General features: G+C 39.3%; 1 protein-coding gene across 2 annotated transcripts; it reads left to right on the top strand.

Moving 5' to 3' along the window:
* Positions 1-305: 305 nt before the first annotated feature.
* On the top strand, positions 306-24,710 carry agtrap (angiotensin II receptor-associated protein). Of its 2 annotated transcripts, none has more exons than XM_051911561.1 (5): positions 306-531; positions 1,536-1,570; positions 2,388-2,499; positions 2,939-3,137; positions 11,709-13,418. In XM_051911561.1, exons 1-5 carry the CDS (start codon positions 505-507, stop codon positions 11,780-11,782), a joined length of 447 nt encoding a protein of 148 aa, XP_051767521.1. In that variant the 5' UTR covers positions 306-504; the 3' UTR covers positions 11,783-13,418. The 2 variants fall into 2 exon arrangements, with proteins under 2 accessions (XP_051767521.1, XP_051767520.1); XM_051911560.1 differs by lacking the exon at positions 11,709-13,418 and adding an exon at positions 23,525-24,710 and having other exon boundaries at positions 307-531.
* Positions 24,711-24,759: the final 49 nt, after the last annotated feature.

Genomic DNA, 24,759 nt, shown 5'->3' with positions numbered 1-24,759 from the left:
CCGTAAACCACATTTGCAAGTTTAAGCGTGTGTGTTTGTGTGTGCGGTCCTGATAAACCCTATGTTATGGGAACAAAATGTCCTTACAAGGATAGTAGTACCAGAAATCTTTGAACTTGTGAAATATGCCAAATTATGTTTTGTTTTGTTTATTTCTGTGATGGGTAGGTTTTGGGGTAGGGTTAAAAATCATTATGTCTACGGAAAGTCTGAATAAACTTGTATAAATGCACTGTATAAATGAAAGCAATTATTTACAGTGACATCAATACATACACATACAAACACAGGTTCTCTAGTTCTGCACTCATATGGAGTAATGAGCAGAAGTGGGAGGTGTAGTCACACGGCTCTGATCAGGCTGGTGTCACATGGTTTGTGTTTGCAGTCACTTCAAAGCGCTGGACTAACTTCTGTTACACAGTTATGATGAAAGTGTTTCATGCTTCCTTTGTGAAATACTGAAAACTACAGAAGAAACATTTAATCGCAAAGAGTGAAACAATGGAAATACCAGCCATAAATCTCAAGGTAATTTATTTGTTTTTCATTTATGTATGTTGTATAGTGAGTACATTGATATAAAAAAAGAATTCATTGCTAAATGATCCATCAAAAGCTTAAAGTTCAAAAGTAAGAGGTCATTGTTGTTTTATTTAAAAAAATATTTATGAATCAGGAAACATCAATGAAATGTTATTAAATAATTAATCAGCAGCTTTTTAAGTCTAAAGCAACTTTTGGTCAGTTTTATGTCTTACATTATTTCCTCAGATATTTCTATGCCAACGGTTGTGTTTTAGAACCTAAACTGCTTACCTAAACAACATTTTCTGTGTATTCATCATACAGAGGCCTTCATAATTTTATCACATTTAGGCCATTTTTGGGGGGAGGGGGCAACTAGGAACCATTCAAATTATTAATGGAAACTGTAGTAAATACATTTATTTTCTTTATTTTGTACCAAATTGGGTCACACTATTTAGGTGTCTGTTTACTTAAGTAAAAAATAAAACAAAATAAAATAAAACATAAAACTTTTTTTTGGTACTACATGCGTATTGTATTCATGTTGTACCAAGTGTCTTCAACACTTTTGCTGCACTTTTGCTGAGATACGGGTAAGGTTATAGACAAGTTTTATGGTATGGTCAGGTTTAAGCATTCTTTTAAGGGTAGGTGTAGGGTCAACAATAATTATAGACGTAATTACAGAAATTAATTACAGATGTAATTATATGCAAGTTTATATGTAGGTTATATGCAGGTTCAAACATAAGTACAATGTAAAACCTGCATGAATTATACTCGAGTTTTAAAGACACAAAGTGGGACACAGAATTGTCCTTTTTGTATGGGTTCATATCTTGATTCTTTTAGAAAAGCATTGCCTGTAACAAATTTTGTATTTTAGAGATGCCCGAGATCATAGGTGCAGCATGTAGCCCAAAAATGCCCATGACTGAATGCTCACTAGGTTTTGAGCCACGGCCTGTATCTAAGGAGCTGGACTGTGTGTGTTTTCTCTGCAGGCCATCGTGTTGGTTCATTGGATACTGACAGTCTGGTGAGAGTTGTGGTGCATTTGCCTTTCTCATTTCTGTTTTTTATCACTAACCTGAGGAATTTCACTGTTAGTGATTATTTATCATACAGCTCTCAGCTCAGCAGAACTGGAAATAGGCTACATTTCTTCTTCAAACTAAAAATAAAATAAAATAAAATAAAATAAAATAAAATAAAATAAAATAAAATAAAATAAAATAAAAATTTTTTTTTAAATACTCATAATCAGACCACATTCACATTTTTATTGATTTTATGATTACTTAATATTCACAAAATGGCAGTAAATTATTCAAAATTTATTGGTTCTAATTCTTCTTTTCTGTCTTTTATATTGTCCTTTCTAAAACAGCCTATTGTATATGTGTGTTCAGAAAGTCTTCCAGTTTTGAGGCCACACAGCATGACAAATAAAATAGTTCATGTTTTTTGTTTTATTTTGATTGTCTTTATTTTGAAAGTTTACATTTTATGGTTTAATTAATTATTACCTTTTCATCAGCTTTACAAACCCCAGTTGGGGAAACCCTGACGTAATGTAATGTTTAATGCACAACTTTTCAACACACTTTTTTTTTCTCTTTGTACTGTTATATCACTATAGTACACAACTAAAAGTAAGGTCAAAAGTAATCTAAAAGTAGTCAGATTATATTACCTAAAATGCGTAATGTAACAGATTATGTACTACAATTTTCAATATGTAATCATTTGCATGTAAGTAATCTTCCCAGCAATGAACCATACTAAATTAAGTAAAAATTGACAGCCCTAATTAAAATATTAGTTTTAATGTTTGAATGTGTGTTTATATGCAGGGCATGCTTGTATCCCTGGCTTCCTACGTCTTATGTGTTAGGGAACGGTAGTGTTCTTGCAGTGGGAGTGTGGGCCATAGCACAGAGAGACTCCATAGATGCTGTATTATTGGTAGGTGTGATTTTTTTTTAGTATTTTTGAGACTTTTGACCATAAGGTCTGTACCACAATGCAGCTCATTCTGGCCAAAAACTGCCTTCTTAGACATGAAAAGAGCATCTGGCTGACAAGCGAGCATTTACAGTTTGTCTTGTTTTTGTATGGCATTTAGGGATGAGTTTATCTGGAATACATTAAATGAAGTGCAATGTGAAAAATGTGATGATTTTAACTTAGTTTGAATTTTTTTGAATTAATTTAGTGTTCTGTGTGGTATAAAAAATCTCTGTGCCTTTCTCCTGAAAGTTGTCTAAAGCCAGCCAGTTAGATAAGTGCTTACAAGATGGTCGTTGAGCATGCTGAGACTACTACTTGTTATTTTATTTTCTAATGTGTTTGTATATATTATAATTGTCATGCTAATGTTTGATCTCTGCTCTGCTTCATTCAGTTTTTGATCGGGTTGGCAGCGACCATCTTGACTGACATTGTTCATTTTGGTCTGTGCTATGTGACGCCTGCAAACCTGCCGGATTTGTTCCGATTTAGTGCAGGCATGGCCATCCTGAGCCTGGTGCTCAAACCTGTTTCCTGTTTCTTTGTCTACCAGATGTACCGTGAGCGGGGTGGCGAATACAACATCAACTTTGGTAAGTTGGTGACTAAAGGCCCAAAGGATAAAGAGTAATGGGTGACTGATTAATTTTGGTCCAGAGTGCTTTGTGGTGCATGTGAAAGTATTTCCATGAAGTTAAAATGTCAGCATTGTTTGCTCTGGTTTGTTTAAAGCATTATTGAGCCTGTTTTAAGCATTCTGTGTGTCTGTGGACACTGACTGTGGAGCACAAGCAGAGTATTTCACTGAAAATGGCAAAATGAGTAAAAAGAGGTGTGGGTAATTGAGTTTTACAGCTAGTCACAAGACACATGCCTGACAGAGTGGCCCACAGAAAAGAAAAGAGACAGACAGCTTGACTGGTCTTTGAAGAACAGTGCGTGGGCCTAAAGGGATTAGGCCAGTTTTGACTGATTCCTCACTGTAAGATCTTTATGAACCTTGGGGCACATTCAAGCTCAAACCAGTGCGCAACGTTTTCCTACGGTTTCCGGGTTGAACGACATGTTTCCTGGAAACGGTGTGCAACGGGTTTGAGATACGTTTTCTCTTGTTTGGTGGGTGTGTCAAAAATGTCAGCCCAATCAGCATCAACATGCATATAAACCACGCAGTATTAAAGAAACAGCTCGTAAATGTAATTAACATCAAAATAAATTCACAAGAGCAAGTATATTGTTTGCACATGTTTATTTACATTAATGGCAAAATAACTTAAATAATAAGAGCACAAGTATAGATCTGGAACTTCTTTAAGTCTGTCTAAATATCATTTAGTAATTGCAATGTCTTCTGGTCCATATCCTTTCCTTAGGAAAGTGTGCTAGACACTGATTAATGTAACATAAAAATACTATACTTATATATTTTGCTATTGTATTGTGGAGTGATACTTTCATAAACTTTCATAAACATAAAGGCAAATGTTGGATCACAATAATTAGGAACCACAGGTTCCACAAATCCTTTCACTGGATTGGGATGTTCTCTTTTATTCTGGACGGCAAGGGCAGTGACTGTAACATCGAGCGTATTTTGCAGTATTAAACATGTATTTATACCGACTTCATCAGGCTCTGAAAATTCTTCGAAAAGAACACAAAGAATGGCCTTCTCAGCTGCCATAGTTGCAACTCTTGCGTCATCAGAACAAGGTGTTCAACGCACCATTGTTTCCGTTTAAAAAACGTTTTGCAAGGTTTTGTCAGGGCTGAATGCAGCCCAGATCTTAGCTGTTTTGATGAGGTCTGAATCCACTTCTATAGATTTAGAGGTCCCACTTTATATTAGGTGGCCTTAAATGTACTTACATCAAAAAATAAGTGCAATGTACTTATTGGGTTCATATTGAATTGCAAAACACTTTTGCTGCTATTGAGGTGGGATACGGGTAAGGTTAGGGAAAGCTTTGGTGGTATGGGTAGGTTTAAGGGTAGGGGTAAGGTGTAAGGGATGGGTCAACAGTGTAATTATAAATGTAATTACAGAAATTAATTACAGATGTAATTACATGCAGGTGTTTTTAAAATATAAGTACAATGTAAAAACATGTATGTACACAATAAGTGCATTGTATCAAATGATTAATTTAAATGTAAGTACATAGTAGTTAAGGCCACTTAATATAAAGTGGGACCGAAATTAGATTTATTTCATTAGGTCTGTTATTAACAATGTAAAGCTTGACACGACAGGAAGAGTATAGAAAACCTTTTAGACAAAACCTTTGAACCTTTAGACAAAATCTTAAAAAAAAAATCTTGTATATGTGTTTTTGTTAAGTATCTTATTTGATACATTAGGCTTTTTTAGCTCATAGAGTAAGAAATATGAAAATGTTGAGCTCATTCTTGAGGAGGAAATAAAATTAGCACAAATTTGCAATTTGGTGCAGCTGCTTTTTGTACAGAAAGTAAGATCACATTCTGCTAGCTTATAATGTAACAGTATAGCAGATGACTTGCATAAGATACATATAAATAGCCTTTTGTCATTTGTCACACTAAGATGTCACACTAAGATGACATTTAAACACTGTAAAAAACAATCAATGGAATTTAAGGTAAAAACCTGGCAGCTATGGTTGCCAGAAATTTAACATAAAACAAACACGGTAGCGACATTTTATTTTTACAGATTTAATTTAAATTTACAGTAAAAAAAAAAAATCATTAACTGATATAGCCTAATTTTAATATAACAACCTATACTAATATCTGTTTTGTAGCTTTATAATACACTGACAACCACCAAAAACAGGTGGTGATGAGAAAGTCACATGATGATTCAAAGCTCGTCACAAGCAGCTTTTCCACGAGCTGAGAAGGAAAATACTAAAATAGACTTTATGTAGCCCTGGCCCTTATTTGTGCTTGTTGTGTTCTGTCTTCTGGTTTGTATTTCCACAACATAAAGGTAAGATCTTACGAATTTATGAATGAACTGCTCGTTTTAAAAACTTCCCGGTCCACTGACCTTTATTATGACATCTGCTTTAAACATTACACTGCCCATGATAACTTTCGTTAACTCTATAATAAGTAAATCCACTTCAGCTAATTACTCTTTGACAGATTTTCAACCAGATGGAACTAGATTAAGTATTTTGAATATTTTGGCTCCGATCCCAGTCTGACTTCTGACTTGTGATGCTGCCTGAATCATAATCGTTTGTTGGCCAGAGGAGAACTGAACCCCGACTGAGCCTGGTTTCTCCCAAGGTTTTTTTCTCCATTCGGTCACCTGATGGAGTTTGGGTTCCTTGCCATTGTCGACCCTCTGGCTTGCTTAGTTGGGTACAGTTAATATTTAACAATGTTATTGATCTGACTGCATTGACACTATTGTATAAGAACTAAACTGAGCTTTATGAGCTGGATGACATCACTGTTTTCCCCACAGCTGCTGTATAGATAAATTAACTAAATTAATACTAATGATTTTTACAATGGAAATGAATCAACACTGAACTTACTTAAGCTGGACAATGACACTATTTTCTTCTAGAGCTACTGTACAGCCGAAACAAACATTGTTGCATAATTTTCCTGTTATCACTTTAAAGCTGCTTTGAAACAATCTGTATTGTAAAAAGCGCTATATAAATAAAGGTGACTTGACTTGACTTGACTTGACTTGACAGCTATGCCATACAGAGCTACCGCAAAAACGGAAGTTTAAACACAAAATCCTAAAGATGGCTGCATACTTGTCTATAGGGAAGGTGCACAGTGTCATTCATACAAATACTAAACACCATCATGGTAAAACACAACAATAAAAAATGCAATAAACATTATTTTAACAACATTAGATAATAACATAAAAGCCTAATGTACATAACTGTTTAGAAAAAACTAAGAAACATAGTTCCCTTTCTGATGGTCACTTTTGATGTTGTGTCGAAATACCGACACTAGGGGTTGCCCTTGAGAGCCCCATACGGGTATATAAGGCAGCTGGCATGCACACACACTTCAGCTTTATTCTTTAGAGCCTAAGCCAGCGTCTCTTGATTACTACGAGAAGCAATTTCCATTGACCTTTGCATAGAATGATTGCTGTTAGATTCTCAGCACAAATCAGCGGTCTCTCTGAACAGAGAGCGCCTCTGGGCGCATTAGCAGCATTCTAAAAGAGGCAATTTCCATTTCAAAATAGAAAATTCCTCTAAAAGAGCTGCGCAGCGTATCGTGTCTTTTTAAAGATGCCATTCCGGCTGTGTTCTTCTGGATGCAGGCAATTTCTCTCTCTATGGGCATGATCGCTGTCTGCACTTTTTGGCCATGCCCATACTGAAACAGCATTCATGGATGGTTCATGCTCTCACTGCGAGAACATGCCCACTGAGACGGTCACGACTCTCATACTTCTTCAAGAGGCCGAGAGCCTCCTCACCTGTTTCCTGTCCTGGTCCTTCTACCTCCAGGCACGAGACCTCGGTGGCGAAAGAAGAGTGCGATCTGGGAGCTAATATGAGAGACCTGCTGCCGGGTCAGTCCCCGTGCGCCTCTCATTCCTCAGCACGCTCGGTCCCCCTGATCGAGTTTCTGGATGAGTTTGGTGGATTTCTCATTCGGGGCTCACTTGGGTGGACTCCTTCGCCCTGTCCCGAGTGCTCAGGGCTGAACGATTGATTCCTGGGGTGGGACTGTGACGCTCACCTGAGCTCCACTCTGGTTCCATTTTCCCCGGAAGTACATAAGGAGATCTTGAAGTCCTGGAAGGCACCTTTCTTTGGCAGAACATGCTTTGCAGGCTCCTCCGTCCTCATTACCCTCGATGGTGGGGCGGCATGGGGGGTGCTTGGATGTTCCCCAGGTGGAGCATGTGATTGTGGTGCATTTATGCCCATAAAACGCCGCCACTTGGCGGAATCTCCTGAGGCTCCCATCCAAAGCACGTAACTTTACTTTGTTTCTCATGGTGAGGGGCTTACAATGCTGCTGGCCAGGCCGCCTCTGCCTTGCATGCGATGACCATCCTGCCAAAGCACTGAAAGATCTTAATGAAGGTAGTCCTTACCCGGAAGTAATGCAGGAACTGTGTTTGGCTATCAACTATGCCCTTCAGACAACTAAGGTGATGAGGCAGGCCCTGGGTCAGGCAATGTCCATGTTAGTAGTCCAAGAGCAGCACCTGTGGCTTTACCTTGCGGAGATGCGGGACACAGAGAAAGCGCACTTTCTCAATGCCCCAATCTCCCAAGGTTGCCTTTTCAGCAACACTATCGAGGACTTTGCGCAGTAGTTCTCGGCAGTGAAGAAGCAGACAAGGCAATCAAATACATTTTGCCTTGGCAGGGGTCTTCCCCGAGAGCCCAAGCTCCACCTGCTCATCGCCACAGCAACAGCCTGGGCCGTCAGTGCCTGCCCATCGACAGGCAACTAAGAACCCTCACAAGGAGTCAAAGCGTTCCTGAGATAGGTAACCCAGGAAAGGAAAGGCTGCGGACCTGTTCACCTCAGCTGGGGTGAGCCTCATTCCTGGTGGAGGAGGGAGTGAATTTTACACAGTCAATGTGTTCATGGCCCAAATTTTCACTATGGCCAGACATCAAGCACTTTCACCAGAGCCTAGGTGGACGCAAGCATGTTGCCTCCCCATGTTCTGTTGCAACAGGTCTGCACACAGCAGGTAAGTGTGATGAGTGTCGATGAGGCCTAGCCCAGTTGTGTGCACACAGGAACCTGGTCCTCGAGCACCTGGCCTGATTGGAACTTCGAGTCAACTGGGAAAAGAGCAAGCTCTTCCCTGTGCAGAGCATCTCTTTTCTCTGTGTGGAGGTGGATTTGATCACAATGACAGCGCGTCTTTCACAAGACTGTGCACAGTCAGTGCTGAACTGCTTGAGACTGTACAAGCACAAAACAGTGGCACCCATGAAGTATTTTCAGAGGCTCCTGAGTCTAATGGCTTCTTCTGCCAAGGTCAAGCTGCTGGGGCTGATGCATATGAGACCGCTTCAGCATTAGCTTCAGGCTTGAGTCCCAAGATGGGCATGGCACCATGGCACACATCAAGTGACCATCATACCGATCTGTTGCTGTTTATTCAGACCTTGATTTCTTTGGGCAGGAGTTCCCCTAGAACAAGTGTCCAGGTGTGTTGTTGTCACAACAGATGCCTCAGAGACAGGTATATATACAGGTACACAGCCTTGGGACCCTGGACGGGGCCCAAACTGCACTGGCACATCAACTGCCTCGAGTTGTTGGCCATGCTACTAGCCCTATGGAGGTTTCGACCGTTGATTCAGGGCCAGCATTTAATGATCCGGATGGACAACACAGCGACAGTGGTATATATAAATCTCCTGGGTGGCATCCACTTCCGTTGTGTGTCACAACTCACCTACTAGCTTCAGCAGACTGAAGCCGCTGCGAGCCACCTCAATCACACAGCCGATGCACTCTCGTGACAGGTTCCGCTCTGTGGAGAGTGAAGACTCCATTCCCAGGTGGTATGGAGTTGATTCTGGGAGGTACAGGTAGACCTGTCTGCAGTGGTCAGTATCTATAAAAAGTGGTCCAGGGAAGGAGCAGTTTTGAACCGGCGACAGGGTCATGGGCGGCCAACAGATGAGCAACTGTAGCTCAGATTGCTCAAGAATTTAATGCAGGTTCAGAGCAGACCAGTCAGGGTGCTCATGCTGACCCCTGTCCACCGGCAAACGTGCCAACAGTGGGCACATGAGCATCAGAACTGGACCACGGAGCAATGGAAGAAGGTGGCCTGGTCTGATGAGTCATGTTTTCTTTTACATCACGTGGATGGCCGGGTTCGTGTGCATTGCTTATCTGGGGAACACATGGCACCAGGATGCACTATGGGAAGAAGGCAAGCCGGCGGAGGCAGTGTGATGCTTTGGGTATTGTTCTGCTGGGAAACCTTAGGTCCTGCCATCCATGTGGATGTTACTTTGACACGTACCACCTACCTAAGCATTGTTGCAGACCATGCACACCCTTTCATGGAAACGGTATTCCCTGGTGGCTGTGGCCTCTTTCAGCAGGATAATGTGCCCTGCCACAAAGCAAAAATGGTTCAGGAATGGTTTGAGGAGCACAACAACGAGTTTGAGGTGTTGATTTGGCCTCCAAATTCCCCAGATCTTAATCCAATTGAGCATCTGTGGGATGCGCTGAACAAACAAGTCCGATCCATGGAGGCCCCACCTCACAACTTACAGGATTTAAAGGATCTGCTGTTAACATCTTGGTGCCAGATACCACAGCACACCTTCAGGGGTCTAGTGGAGTCCATACCTTGATGGGTCAGGGCTGCAAAAGGGGGACCAACACAATATTAGGAAGGTGGTTATAATGTTATGCCTGATCGGTGTATAAAGCCTATTAATATATTAATAATGTAGAGACTACAATATATTAACTATGAATTAACTATAAAAAACTGTTTGCAAATGAGTAAGTACTGTATACTTATAACAATTATATAGGACCCTATCGTACACCCTGCACATTGCGACGCCAGGCACAACACAAGTGCTTTTGCTAATTTCAGCCCAAAGCAGTACAGTATCATTTTCACGTCCAGCACCACGTTGTTTAAATAGCAAATGCACTCGTACTCATCTGTTCTGTCCCATGGGCGTGCTGGTCTGAAAAAGAGGTGTGTTCAGGCGCATTGTTGGCGCATTGCTATTTTGAGGCAACTGAAAATGACTGCACCATTGACCAACAAAAACCTGGTGTAAAGTCAATTTTTTTATTTTTTTTTAGTATTTTTTTATTTTTGGTTTATTGCATGTTACACCAAAAACACACCCATGACTCATTAAGAGACTAGGTTCAACCATTTTGGACCATGCGCCGACCATTTTTTTGTCGTTTAACTAGCAAAAGAGGATTCAGACACGCCCTAAGCTTCAGATTAGATCATTAAAATAAGGCCCATAGTGTAACAATTTTTTTATTATTTGTTGCAAAACATATAATGCAATGCAGTATAATGATGATTGAGAGATGTACAAATAAATGATCCTCAAAAGCCTTATGTATTTTATTTGATACTCACATTTTAACATGATTAAAAAGACACATGAAGGGGAATGTTTTTTTCAATATTACAATATAAACTTTCAATCATATGATAGAAAGCATGTAGAAGATTATGTACTACAGTCTTTAGTAAAGTTTTGGTCATGATGATAATTTTATTGGCCTTAGAAAATTGTGTATCAAATGTGATACAGTAGGCTTTATTTTTTTTTTTTTTTATTTTTTTTTTTTTTGTCCACACAGAAAACGAAATGTCGAGCAAAGCATCAAAATCTAAGCCATTCAGAATCATCATGCCCATATTTTAAAGAAAATTAAAATATGAATAATCATAACACAGGTCATTTACATATTTAAGACTTAAGAGTGTAGTGACAAAAACATCCTGTTTAATTCTGAAGGTCAGCGAGAAGGCAGAAATGGAAAATGGAAAACTAGATGTTTTTTGTGTGAGATACCTTGACATTGTAGTCATAATCATAAGTAAACTTTAGTGAAAAAATAAAATGTTACAAAACATTGGAATATTGCCCCTTTAAAGACCTCAGGATATCAAAGTTGGACAGTTTGTGTTCCCTGGTAATCAAACCCAAAATTTACATTTACATTTTACATTTACATTTGATCTTCAGGCAAAAAAATTGTCTAATAAAATCCTCTTTGGAATATAAACATTTCCTTTTCCCAAATTGTTAATTCCACCTGCTCCCTTTTCAGTTTGCCTAGGTTGCATTTATTTGTTGCGAAGAAAGAACGGAATAACTGCCCTCTGTCTCTCGAAATCAATATTTAATCTACATCTGTTTATTTGTAAGTAGTTATAGTGTATAATAAACACAATGATGTACTGTCAACTGGGGATTATTGTATACAGAACATATTATATACAGTAAATGAGTTCCTAAATAATTCCTTTACTTTAAGACACATTAATTATTTCAGTTCTAGATTCAGGCCTGTTTTTCATGTTCATTATTCATCTTTCTTTGTTGTTTTTGTTCCTGTTCTTCATGCTCTCTCTGTGACTTCCTGTCTTTATTCACTATCCTGCTTGCTGTCTCGCTGTATCTGTCTTTGTCTCTCAGACCTGGAAACATCCGTGGACAGTCGCTGCACCACAGACAGTGCTGATAGCACATTGCTCGGCCGTCGCTACTGAACCTTCGCTCCTTTTCCTCCTGCAGTCCTGTACAGCTTCCTCTAAAACAGGAAGTTTTCATCTCTGAGCTGCTGTAGTGAATTGTTGTGGACTCCTTGCTCTTCTTCAAATTATGTCTTGGTATTTATGTTTTGCAGCACTTCATATTACTAGTTCCTGTTAATATCCCTGCATTTGATTATCTCCTGCAAGTATTTCATTCTTTGTGCTTTCCTTTTGCTTGATGTTCATGACATTCTTTTACTCTTTCTCTTTCTCTCTCTTTCTGTGTGTGTGTGTGTGTATACTTGAGGTTTCAGAAAAATAATCAATTGTGTCAAGATTTTAATACAGAAAACACTGCTGTGTCAAGATTTTAATACAGCAGTACACAAAAGGTTTATAAATATATAATGGTTTAATATGAAATATTTGCTGCGATGGACTAACCACGCATCCAGGATGCCCAAGACACTGGGATAGGCTCCATGCATCCTGTGACTCTACATAGGAAAAGGACCTTAGAAAATGGATTGATAAAATATTTTGATTAAAATTCATTTCTTAATGTGCTTTATTTGTTCATTAACTTTTCTACTATTCTATTAAGTGTTTAACTATCATTAAACAGTGAGGAATCCAGCACATGGTAAAAGATGTAAAAGTAAAGTTAAAGGTGCACTCAGTCATTTTTATGGCCGATATAGTTGTCTTGTATTTGTACAGTAGCAAGTAGAATACAGCATTGTGCAAAAGGAAATATTTCCAGTTACTGATTGTAAAAATTCAGTCATTCAGTAATCCATGAGTGAAATTATCCAATAACAGAATGTTACCAAGAATAGACAAGTAGTATTCAGTTGGTCATGTTACACTGAAAAAATGGTAACCTAAAAATTGTGCTTCATGTGGTAACATCTGAATTAATTGGTTTTATTTAAATTTCTGAATCAACCTAAATATATTAGGTTACACCAACAAAACTAAATTTTAGGGTAAGATCAGGTAGAAATAGCTGTTTAACGTATCAATTGCAGGTTGCCACATTTTACAGCATTTTACAAAATTAGCCTACTATTAATATATTAAACATTTTTATTGGGATAAATAAAATAAAAAAAAATAAAAATAAAAAAAAGACTGAGAAACAAATTCATGTTGTTATTATTCTTTTTTAATGTTATAATTGAAGTTATTATAAATATAATTATTAATGCTGTCAATAGATTAAAAAAAAAAAAAAAGAATTAATCGCACATTTCTCTGTACTTAATTACGATTAATAGCACCTAACATTAAAGTTTTTAATATGTTTTTATATTGTCATACTTCCACATTGAATATCCAAAATGACGTAAACAACATTTGTATTGTGTTGGTTGAGGGTCTGGTTCTGTGTCTTTGTGCCTGTAAAATTTGAAACCTCCAAGAAGATCATTATAAACCACACCATGTTTAACACAAGGCTTTATCATCTAGCTGTTGGTAGTATTTTCTGCTTGAATGGTCACATAAAGTGCTGATGTACTGCACTGTAAGCAGTCAATATTTTCCTGAGTTTTTATTGCACAATATAAGGGAATTGTGTTATCTTAAATTATTTATCGACATAGGATTTCTTAGGTAGTGTTTTAATAAATGGATGCAATAGCAAATTGATCCTTTTTTCTTTAATGATGTTTTTGTTTTTTGCTTTGCCTGAATTGCCCACAATGCAGTGAAAAAGTAAGTGGCCATCTCCTAATTGGTATTCTGTTGATATGCAATGGGATTTCTTCAGTGAGTCTGTCATAAGGGAATCTTCGGGCTGAATAAAGAAGATTAGGATGGCATATTGCTCTAGTGCTACATGTGTAAATCACATAAGCTGCAGGGTTACAGTTTATTTCGATGGTCCACTTTAGAAATTGTACTAACTATAAGTAACTTTGCAACTACATGTCAACTAACATTTATTAGTAGATTAGGGTTAGGTGTTAGAGTTTGGGTGAGTAGAATAAGTTGACACAAGTTGAGTTGTAGTTGCAAAGTTACTTATAGTCAGACTCAGTAGAATGTCTGTTGGGGGAGCATCAAAATAAAGTGTTATCAGATATTACAGTTTTTCTCGATTGCTTAAACACATTTCTTGAAACTATGCCTCATATTCTCAAAACAGTAAACACGAACCCATAACTTCTAACCCAATTCCCCAAACATCCTATTTTCAGGTCAAAATGAAGCTCTACACTCAAAACCATTCACTCTTGCTGAAAAACCAAACTTTGGCCTCAGACATGACACACAAGCCCTAAAAACACACACACTACAACATAGTCTTACACACTAGTGAGATAAATTCAAAACAATACTACAAAAACCAAAAACAAAAACCAGTAATAAGTTATGTTGCTTGTGGTTCTCCCCCTCAAGGAACTTTTCACATGATGAACACATGTATACATTTGCAAATTTTTTATTCCTTAATGTACTGTACAGTACAATACACCAAACAACAACAAAAAATATTCTGCCCTAGCATCACATCTTTGGTCTGGGACAGGCCAGAGAATCTCATCAACATCACAGGCTATACTGGCCCTAGCCAGGCAGCGGGGGGAAAATCGTCTTGCATGCCTGATCCACCCCTGGCACGCATCAACTGAAATGTCTAGTCGGGCTTCTTCCATTTCATCGTCTATGTGCCCTACACTGTAAAAAACATTAAATAAAATTTACTTAATTTTTCTTTCGCAAGTTTTTGCACACATATTTTTTAAGTAATTTTTTTAATATGGAATTAAGTTATTCTACTTAACTAAGTTAAGTAAATATTAACAAAGAAAAGAAATAATTTTAACTTGGCCAGTAAAAGGTTGAGTAATTTTTACTTAGTTGAAGTTTCTTTTGTAATACATTTTACTCAAACAATATAAAACACCATATCTACATATTAGGAGTAACAAAGCATCTGAACACAAGAGACCTCAATACTTGGTACACAATACACAATGACGGTAACATTGTGGATCGTTTTTGAGTGTGAATGTGCCATTTTCAGTAGAAAATGAACTCCAAATGTCACAAAATGGCAAGCTACTAAACATAACCACAAAAGCAATGATAAAACAGTGTAAATACAGCTGGAAAACAGCAAAAAATCAACCTTATTAATTATTCAAGGCCCAGTGCATGATAGGAACACCAGTATCAGAAAAGTTGAGTAGTTTTACTTAATTTTTATAATGTTGATATTTAAGCTTTAATTTCTACAAGCTTAAATTGAATACTACTAGAATTTACTTAGTTTTTTTAATTCTTGCCTGAACTAACTTTTTCATGTAAAAATTACATTTGTTTTTTCTGTAGTATTTTTCTGTAGTATGTACACTGAGGTACACCTACCTGTTTTCCTCCCTGAAGGTTCTTATGATCGAGGCGATGGTGAAGCAACTTAAGTTTGGCTGAAATCTTTGCCCAGCCTCCCTCATAGTCATACAATGGACAAGGACATGGTCAATTAGTGGCACGAATTTCATCTGAGACTCCTTCTCTCCTTGCCCCTCATCCTCATCCTCCTCCTCTTCCTCCTCCTTCACTTCTTCCTCCACTCTTTACTGTTCTTGCTCATCCTCTTCCTCCTCCTCCTCCTCCTCCTCTTTCCTGGTGTCCTCGACCTTTTCAATCACATCTCTCTGGATCCATTGTTCCAGAACTGAATGAACTGACTTGGGCTCTTTTATCTCTCTATTGAAGGTTCTGATTGGTGTGTGATAAATTTTGACTCTTAGTGTTTCCAAGTGGGTAACTGTTTGCTAATTGAGCTCAAGCTATGCTGACTTGAGTGAACAATATTTAATGTTAGTGCTTTCTAAATGACAACATGGTGTAGGCAATGAGAAATGAAGGGATTTGTTTGTAGAGTTTTGCAGTGACAGTTCAACAAATCTGATTCATGTGACAAAAAGGGGAATAGTGTTTATAGTTTAGGGAAATGGGTGTGCTTTTTGATAAATGGCGTTATGGTTTTGAAATTTTAGTTCTAAAGCCTGGTTATAGTGTTCAAGTAATCGAGAAAAACTATACTATATACTATATTATACTATACTATAATACTATAATGAGAGTTAGATGACATAGTCTTGTGTAGCCAGACCTTCAGACTGACGGCAGAAGGTCTGGACTCCAGTGCATTGTCAGGACTGCCCAAGATGACATCTGACCGACATCTGACCAACACGTAAAGCAACCAATTACAGTTTTTTTTGTTCCACATCATGTTTAGGGGCATGAAAATGTGAGAAGGATCTGGCTGCAGCCTGTAGAATGGGGCAAGGCTACATACTTACTCTGATTGGCTTGGTCATATTTCATAGGCATACATGATAGGAAATATGTTCGGAGTTGTCTTCACTATAATGCACATACAATATAACATTAGCCTACATCCCGCAATGGCAAGATAAATTAATTATGAAAGGTTTATTCATGGTGGAATGTGTACACAAACCATGTACTGTAACATGTAAGTTACAGTACAGAGACACTAATAAAATATTTTCCCAGTAAAAGTAATGATGAGGTTTCTAATGTGACACAAGATAGACCTTATCTTATCTGCAAATTTAACTTTCTGGATCAGTCAATTTCAGAAATGAACCGCTAAATGTTATTTGTGAACCATTTGATTGAAAAGAATCATCTCAAAAGATTTGCTCACGAAATGGACATCACTATCAGGTCTTTGAGAAGATCTCGATTTCTTCACTTTAAAATAACAAGGAAAGTTATTGGGTGCCTACTGCACCCAACATGCCTTATAAAAACCAGTAACACCTTCTGTAACTATAAGTGTGTCTTGCCATGTTATTAAAATTAAACTGATACTGATACATCTTTTTACAACTGCTTACACACATTTTCAAAACTTTACCTCTTTTTTTTCTTCAAAACTTTACACACAAATCCAAGAATTACACACACAAAATCCAAAATGCCTCACATCTCTTGCAAAATGAAACACTGCATTCAAGATATCACAAACACATCTCAAAAGCAAACATCTGTCTTACATTGCAAACACCTTTGCCATAATAATCTATTTTTTGGATATATCATATACACACAGTTATTCAAAACCTAAAGCTCTTCTTTCATGAGCTCCTTTGTACATTTCTGTACAAGAATGAAAATAATTGGCAGAGAGATGTTGAAAAAATCATGGTAAACACGATTATTTACAGTTTTTTTTCAACTGCTTACACACATTTTCAAAACTTTGCCTCTTTTTTTAAAAACTTTACACACAAATCCAAGAATTACACACACAAAATGCAAAATGCCTCACATCTACGAAGCACTGCATTCAAAATATCACAAACACATCTCAAAAGCAAACATTTGTCTTTGCAAACACCTTTGCCATAATATTCTATTTTTGGATATATCATATACACACAGTTATTCAAAACCTAATGCTCTTCTTTCATGAGCTCCTGTGTACATTTCTGTACAAGATTGAAAGTAATTGGCAGAGAGATTTTGAAAAATTCACAGTAAACAGGAAAGAAAGATTGAAAACAAATTATTTATTTTTTTATTTTATTTTAATTTAAACCATAAGCATTTGTGGTTCTAAATACAGTATTGCACAGTACGTAAGAAAATAAATACATCAACCATGTGTAGTTGGAAAAAAAAAAAAAAAAAACTAGCAACCAAAAAAAATTTTTTTTTAATTTTGCATAATTTTGCAAAAGGTGAATATTTCAAAGGAATGTGTGTATGTGTGTCCTGGTAGGGGACCAAATGTCCTCACAAGTATAGTAATGCCAGTGCATTTTGACTTTGTGGGGACATGTATGTATGTAACCCTGGTTCCCTGAATAGGGAACGCAACGCTGCATCGAGACGCATTGGGAATGCTCTTGCATGATTGCGTCATGAAGCACTTGTGAAATTGAACCAATAGCGTGACGGAGCGTCAGAGGCGGGTGACGTCACAGACCAGGAAACTATAAAGCATACCCAGAACAAAGAACGCCAGCTTCTGATCGGCTGAAGCAATGCGCTCACAGGCACGCAGGGAGTATGGCAAGGCGACGCAGCGTCTCATTCCCTATTCAGGGAACCAGGGTTACATACGTAACCCGAGACGTTCTCTTTCATGGAACTTCGAGCTGCGTCGAGACACATTGGGAACCCTATCCCAACTACGCAATAATGCCAAGTGCCTGTCTGTTAGCTTATGACGAGAGCACAGCAGACCCCGGAGTGGAGCCTAAGTCAAGGTTATAGAACCTGATGAACGTATGCTGAGAGGACCACCCAGCCGCATCACATATATCATGGAGGGAACCCCCGAGATTAAAGCCTTTGAGGCAGCCATTCCCCTAGTAGAGTGTGCCCTGACAGCCAAAAAAGAGGGCTGTCCGGTAGATTTGTAAGCAAGTGAGATAGTCTCGACCACCCACTTGCTCATTCTCTGCTTAGACGCAGGGCCTCCCTTCTTAGGAGACCCGAAACAAATGAAAAGTTGTTCGGTTTTACGCCACAGGGCAGCTTTGTGGACATATGTGTCTAGTGCCCTAACCGGGCAAAGCAGTTTTTCCTGATGGAGGAGGACAAAAGGCCTGCAGTACAATCGGCCCTGGGACGTTGGTGGGGACCTTAGGTATGTAACCAGGTCTAGGATGAAGAAAAGCCTTAAACATACCAGGCGCAAATTCCAAACATGAAGGAGCAACCGAAAGTGCTTGAAGATCTCCAGTTCTCTTGAGAGATGAAATAGCTAGCAGGAAGATAGTTTTTAAAGTAAGGAACTTTTCCGAAACCTCCTGCAGAGGTTCAAAGGGAGCAGATGCTAACCCCTCCAAAAGGATAGTCAGGTCCCAGGCTGGAGTCCTTGTACGTAGAGAAGGCCTAAGCCTCAGAGTACCATGAAGAAAGTGTATGACTAGGGGGTCTCTTCCCACAGAAGAGTCACCCAAAGGAGCATGATAGGCGGATATAGCCGCTACATAAACTTTTAAGGTGGAAGGAGACAAACCTTCTGAGAACTTCTCTTGGAGAAACTGCAGCAGTAAGCTGACAGGACAATGGACAGGATCCAACTGACGTTGTCTACACCAGGTAGAAAACAACTTCCATTTATAAGCATACAACTTCCTCGTGGAGGGAGCTCTGGAGTGGAGTATGGTTGAGAGACCGGATTCTATGAGCCTAGCCCCCTCAGAGCCAAGGCCCACAGTTTCCCAAACTTCGGGTGGGGGTGAAGTATTGTGCCACCCGCTTGAGACAGGAGGTCCTGTCTGACAGGGATCTCCAGAGGAGAGCTGTCGAGAAGAGACACAAGGTCCGCAAACCAAACTCGGGTTGGCCAGAACGGGGCTACCAATATGAGAAGGACCCTGTCCCGGCGAACCCTCTCCAAAACTCCTGGGAGCAGAGCAATTGGGGGAAATGCGTACAGACGTAGCCTCGGCCATGTCTGTACCATGGCATCCAGACCCAGAGGGGCTGGATGTGTGAGAGAGAACCACATTGGGCAATGAGACGTTTCTTTCGAAGCAAATAGGTCGACTTCTGCTTGACTGAAGTTTTTCCATAGGAGCTCCACCACCTCCCAGAGACCCTGAGCCGAGCAACCACTCATGATTGCCCCCCAGCTGTGAGGGATGCATCCATCGTTAGCATTATGCGACGACAAGGAGCTCCCAACACAGACCCTAGGGACAGGAACTTTTTCCACATGACTATGGCACGAAGGCATCGCTACATGACCTTGATAATGCGAAACGGATTTCCCCCCAGAGAAAACCCCTTGGTCTTGAGCCACCACTGTAAGGATCTCATGTGCAGCAGGCCAAAAGGTATCACATTGGACGCAGCTGCCATTAGACCCAACAGTCTCTGAAACTGTTTTACAGTGAGTGACTGGCCTAGTTTCACCCATTCACGGCTGAGAGAATGGAATTCACACGAGCAGGAGATAGATGTTCCTGCATCGTAGTTGAATCCCAGACTACCCCTAGATAGCTGGTAGTTTGAGCTGGAAGAAGCACACTCTTCTTGGCATTGAGTCTCAGCCCTAACCTTCTCATGTGAGACAGAATGACATCTCGATGTTGAACTGCCATGCACCCGGATTGAGCTAAAATCAACCAATCATCGATGTAATTTAATATGCAAATGCCCTAGAGTCTCAAAGGAGCCAGAGCTGCATCCACGCATTTTGTAAAGGTGCGGGGTGAAAGTGCTAGGCCGAAAGTAAGAACCCGGTATTGATAAGCTTCGACCCCGAAAGCAAATCTGAGGAACTTCCTGTGCTGAGGATGGATGGATACATGAAAGTAAGCGTCTTTCAGATCTATTATCACAAACCAGTCCTCAGACCTGATCTGTGGGATGATCTGTTTGAGTGTAAACATCTTGAACTTGAGCTTCTGAACAGAGCGATTTAATACGCGTAAACCTGGAATCGGACGCAACCCTCCATCCTTCTTTGGAACAATGAAGTAACAGCTGTAAAACCCTGACAGCTTGCTGGGAGGAGGAACCCTTTCTATAGCTCCTTTTTCCAAGAGCGTCAGAACTTCCTGTTCCAATACCAGAGACTGCTTGGGGTCCACCACCGTAGGGAGGACCCCGTTGAACTGGGGCGGGTCAGACCCGAGCTGAATTCTGTAACAATTTTCTATTATAAGCAGTACCCATTGAGAAATATTTGGAAGAAGTTTCCATTCTGCCAGAAATTCTACTAAGGGAACCAGTCTCTCGAGACTGGCCTCTGGTGTTTTTTGAGCATTCGACTCGGGAACAACCAAATCAAAGCCTTCCTGGCGATGATGACAGTCCTCAGATCTGCCTTATCCTGAGAAGGCTTAGGCTATGTCGCCTATCCCTGTCCCCAAGCCTTTTGCGGGGGAGCACGGGTGGCGACACTCTGCTTTTGTTGCGCTCGGTGCGCTGAGGAGCTGGTTGACGACCGAGGCTGCTCCCGCCCAGCAGCCTCGGGGGGTTGAGAGCAGCGGGAAAGAAATCTTTGGAAGGCTGGGAGAAGGGGAAGGGGAAGAAACCGCAGCGCGTGCTTCCACCACCAGACGAGAGACACTGGGTCTGTCAGGTGAGGGCAGAGAAAGGGCTGGGCCCGTCTCTAACCCCTCTGTCAGATCCATTTGTAAACCCCACGAATGAAGCCGCCGCTCTGCCTTAGCAGAAGCGGGACCCGATCCACGGGGAACACTGGCCAAGGCGCCCTCCTTATCATCAAAGAGCACCCGGCGAGAACGGAGTTTAAGGACAGCTTTTTGCAATGCACACAGACAGCTCCCTCGGGAACAACACACATCTCGTGTGTATCCCCACCCGTAATAAAACGAGGGCAGGGATGAACATACTTAATGAACTGCTGTTTGCTCGCCATTATAGTGTCTTTTATATATATATATATATATATATATACATAAGACACACGAAAACACAGAGCGCTTGCTGAAGACACAGAAGCTGGCATTCTTTGTTCTGGGTATGCTTTATAGTTTCCTGGTCTGTGACGTCACCTGCCTCTGACATTCCGTCACGCCACTGGTTCGATTTCACAAGTGCTTCATGACGCAATCACGCAGGAGCATTCCCAATGCGTCTCGACACAGCTCGAAGTTCCCATGAAAGGGAACCATTACGCCTATGGAATGTCCTCATAGAACATGGAAACCCAACATGTGTGTTTTGTGTGTGAGTTTGTTGGCGGGCGAGATGGTTGGGTGTATCTAGGCTCCATCTCTCCTCCTGGCTGGGTCCGGCCACAATACTTCATCCACGTCACATGCTATGTTCTCTCTTGCGTATCCAACCTTGGATGGAGGCAGCGTCAGTGTCTCCACATGCCTCCTCCATTGCCTGGAGAAGTGTTATGTTGACTTAGGGACAACAATCATGGACTTTCCAACACCATGTGGAGAAAAATTCCTCAATAGGGTTTAGAAATGATGAATATGGAAGCAAGTAAACAACAGAAAAGTTATAAGTTAAAAACCTATAACTTGACCTTTGGCCTATTTATAGGCCTATTCTAAAGCCATGATCAGCTGGTGTTGAGTAAAGCAATGAGTGTTTGCACATGTGAGGAGTTAGTGTGAGGCACTGATGAATTAGTTTGGCATTTTGATTGGTTGTGTTTGAAAAAGGAACTCAAGATACTTCCTGTTAGATTTTTGTGGGTTACATAGAGAATAGTGTGTTGTGCTTTGCAAAAAGTGTTTTATGAAATTGAAAACTGAGTCGAAGGCCGAGAATTAGTATATGGTTTTGCAAATTTGGTGTGTGGTTCTGCTGTTCGAGTATCAGGTTTCAGAAATTGTGTGACAAGTAAAGATTTTGTGTGTAAGCAGTTGAAAAAAACTGTATTATATTACAACTATTATATTACAACTATTTATTTTTTTATTGTAGACATTTGTGGTTGTGAATACAGTATTACACAGTGCGAAAGAAAATAAATACATCAACCATGTGTAGTTGGACAGATAAAATGGTTGTGTTTGAAAAAGGAAATCAAAATACTTGCTGTTAGATTTTTGTGTATTACATAGAGAATTGTGTGTTGTGTTTTGCAAAAAGTGTTTTATGAAATTGAAAACTGAGTCGAAGGCTGAGAATTAGTGTATGGTTTTGCAGATTACTGTCATTTGCTTTCTCGTACTATGGTGATATGACATAATCACATTTCATGAGTCATTTAATTCATAATTCACTCTTCTACCTGAAGACCTGACCGTCCTGCTACGGATAATCAACCAATACATTTTTGTTTAAATGTTGTGGGGTTGTTCGTGTGTTAGCCTAAAGACCAGCGTAACACAATAATTTCAGGGACGCTGCGAGGTACTGGCTTTGTGAAACTGCACAGCTTTTCCAGTTCATATAGATTTGAATGACATATACTCCATCCTACACCGACTACGAACACATTTCCTATCATGTATGTCTATGAAAGATGATCGAGCCAATCAGACTAGGTATGGGGTGGAGCGACACGTGCAACCTCGTCCCAGGTGCAACCCCTCCTTGTTCTGCAGTCTGCTGTTGTTTTATTTTTTTCTGTACAGCACTTTGGTCAGCTTTGGTTGTTTTTAAATGTGCTTTATAAATAAATACTGTAAACACAACAGCTTTTCTCTTCCATGAGGGGGTTTGGCTCATGATGGCTTTGTTTCCAGGTGGACCGTTAAAGAACATGATTCCTGTAGAATCCAACCAATTAGATGACAATTTCGAAACTCCCTAAGTGTTTCCCATTTTGTGTGCCATATGCATTATATATTATATTATATTATATTATATTATATTATATTATATTATATTATATTATATTATATTATATTAAGCCACGTAACATGGGTTTAGTTAGAAAGGCATGCTAGTACCAGGTGTAAACTGTAATGCGTCTTGGATGACCACATTTTGATCAAGTTACTTCTCTTTCGCTTGCTCTATTTTTTCGGGATATAATAATTGCAGGCATCAGGGAGTCGCTATCATGCGTGAGCCTCCTGGAACTTCCGGGAGAGGTGGGATATCTGATAAAGTGTTACCCAATTAACTCATGTCTTTGTCTGAATATTCAACTTGATCTCACAGAAACAAAACTATTTTACAAGGTGGCGATTTCATATGAATTCGTACAATGTGAAAGTATGATTTTTAGAATGTTTTAGAGACTGCTGTTAAGTATGCACAGGTCCTGTAATTCAGAATTTTTCTGATCTTATCTTTTACTTTCAGGTATCCCAACAATAACTCGAAACAGAGATGCCTACCAGTCCATTGACCATCAGGATCAGTCTGGCAGCTCTGCCAGGCCCTTCAGCCAAACAGAAGATAGCAAAAATGGGCCACGTTCCTACTAAATAATGACCAAACCCAAAATATAACCAACCAGCTTTCTGTGCTGCCAAGGTCATAACGTATATGGACTTTTTGTTTTAGAATGGTAATTTTTGTAGGTCATGAATATACAGTACAAGCTCCAAAAGATTGAATGAAAATTTTGAACAAATTATACAAACAGTTTTACATTTGGTTATGCAGAAGATGTTTAGATGATGTGGTCTGGTAATTGAGAGGTCCATTAAGCCCCTCTTAAAAAATCCTAGTGTTCTTCATCCTGAGGTCCATGTTATGCTCTTTACAGCAGGTTATATATCTTTGTGCAAGATGTTAGCTGTTTCCAAAGGTTTTTAGTTTCTTAGAAAGGTCTCCTGAAGCTGTGATTTTGAGGTGTTTAGAAGCTCTCCTGCTAAGTGTCCATCTGTTACTGTTGGTGAGTTGCAAATTGCAATCACTTCTGGTCCAAAACAGTTTGATTTACTCAGCATATGTCAGTGTGGTTACACATGTATTTTTTTCATTTAATATTTGCAGCAGGACTCCAACATTTGTTTTTGTGACTCCTTCAAAGATTCAAAAGATTCTTGCTAATCCAAATTCTATGCAACCTGTTGTGTATTCATGTAGTATGATTTATTATATCATGCACACTGGATTATTTTTTGCTAATGGTAATGCTAAAGTTGGACATCTGCAATTGGGATTTCCTATCAAATATTCCTGAGCCTGTTTGAGGCTGTTTGCTTAAGATATACTGCTTTGTCTGTTAGCTGTTAGCAAACTAATCTGTTACATAACTATTTCAGTTCTGTTTAATCTAAATCTTCCTTTTGTTTAAATTCTCTTTATTTCCTCAGTGGTAAGAAGCCTGCAGAGCACCTCAAATATCTATTTCAGATTAGTTCCCACTGCTGGTTTTATATTCCTATTAGTGATATTATATGTTGTCATAGAAACACCACAGTGCTCATTTAAATTATCTTTTGGTTTGTTCCAGTTTTCATTGGCAAGAAGGATTATGTGGGTTGATTATATTGTAAATATATAATATTGTAAAATAAAATCAGGGTGGTAAAAGTTATTGCATATTATACCTATTGTATTTTTGGTCCATTTTAGGTCCATATATA

Source organism: Ctenopharyngodon idella, chromosome 11 (genome assembly GCF_019924925.1).
Source record: "Ctenopharyngodon idella isolate HZGC_01 chromosome 11, HZGC01, whole genome shotgun sequence".
NCBI classification, from domain to species: Eukaryota; Metazoa; Chordata; class Actinopteri; order Cypriniformes; family Xenocyprididae; genus Ctenopharyngodon; species Ctenopharyngodon idella.
The sequence above is the reverse complement of the archived record's forward strand: the minus strand, read 5'-3'. Positions and strand labels throughout refer to the sequence as shown.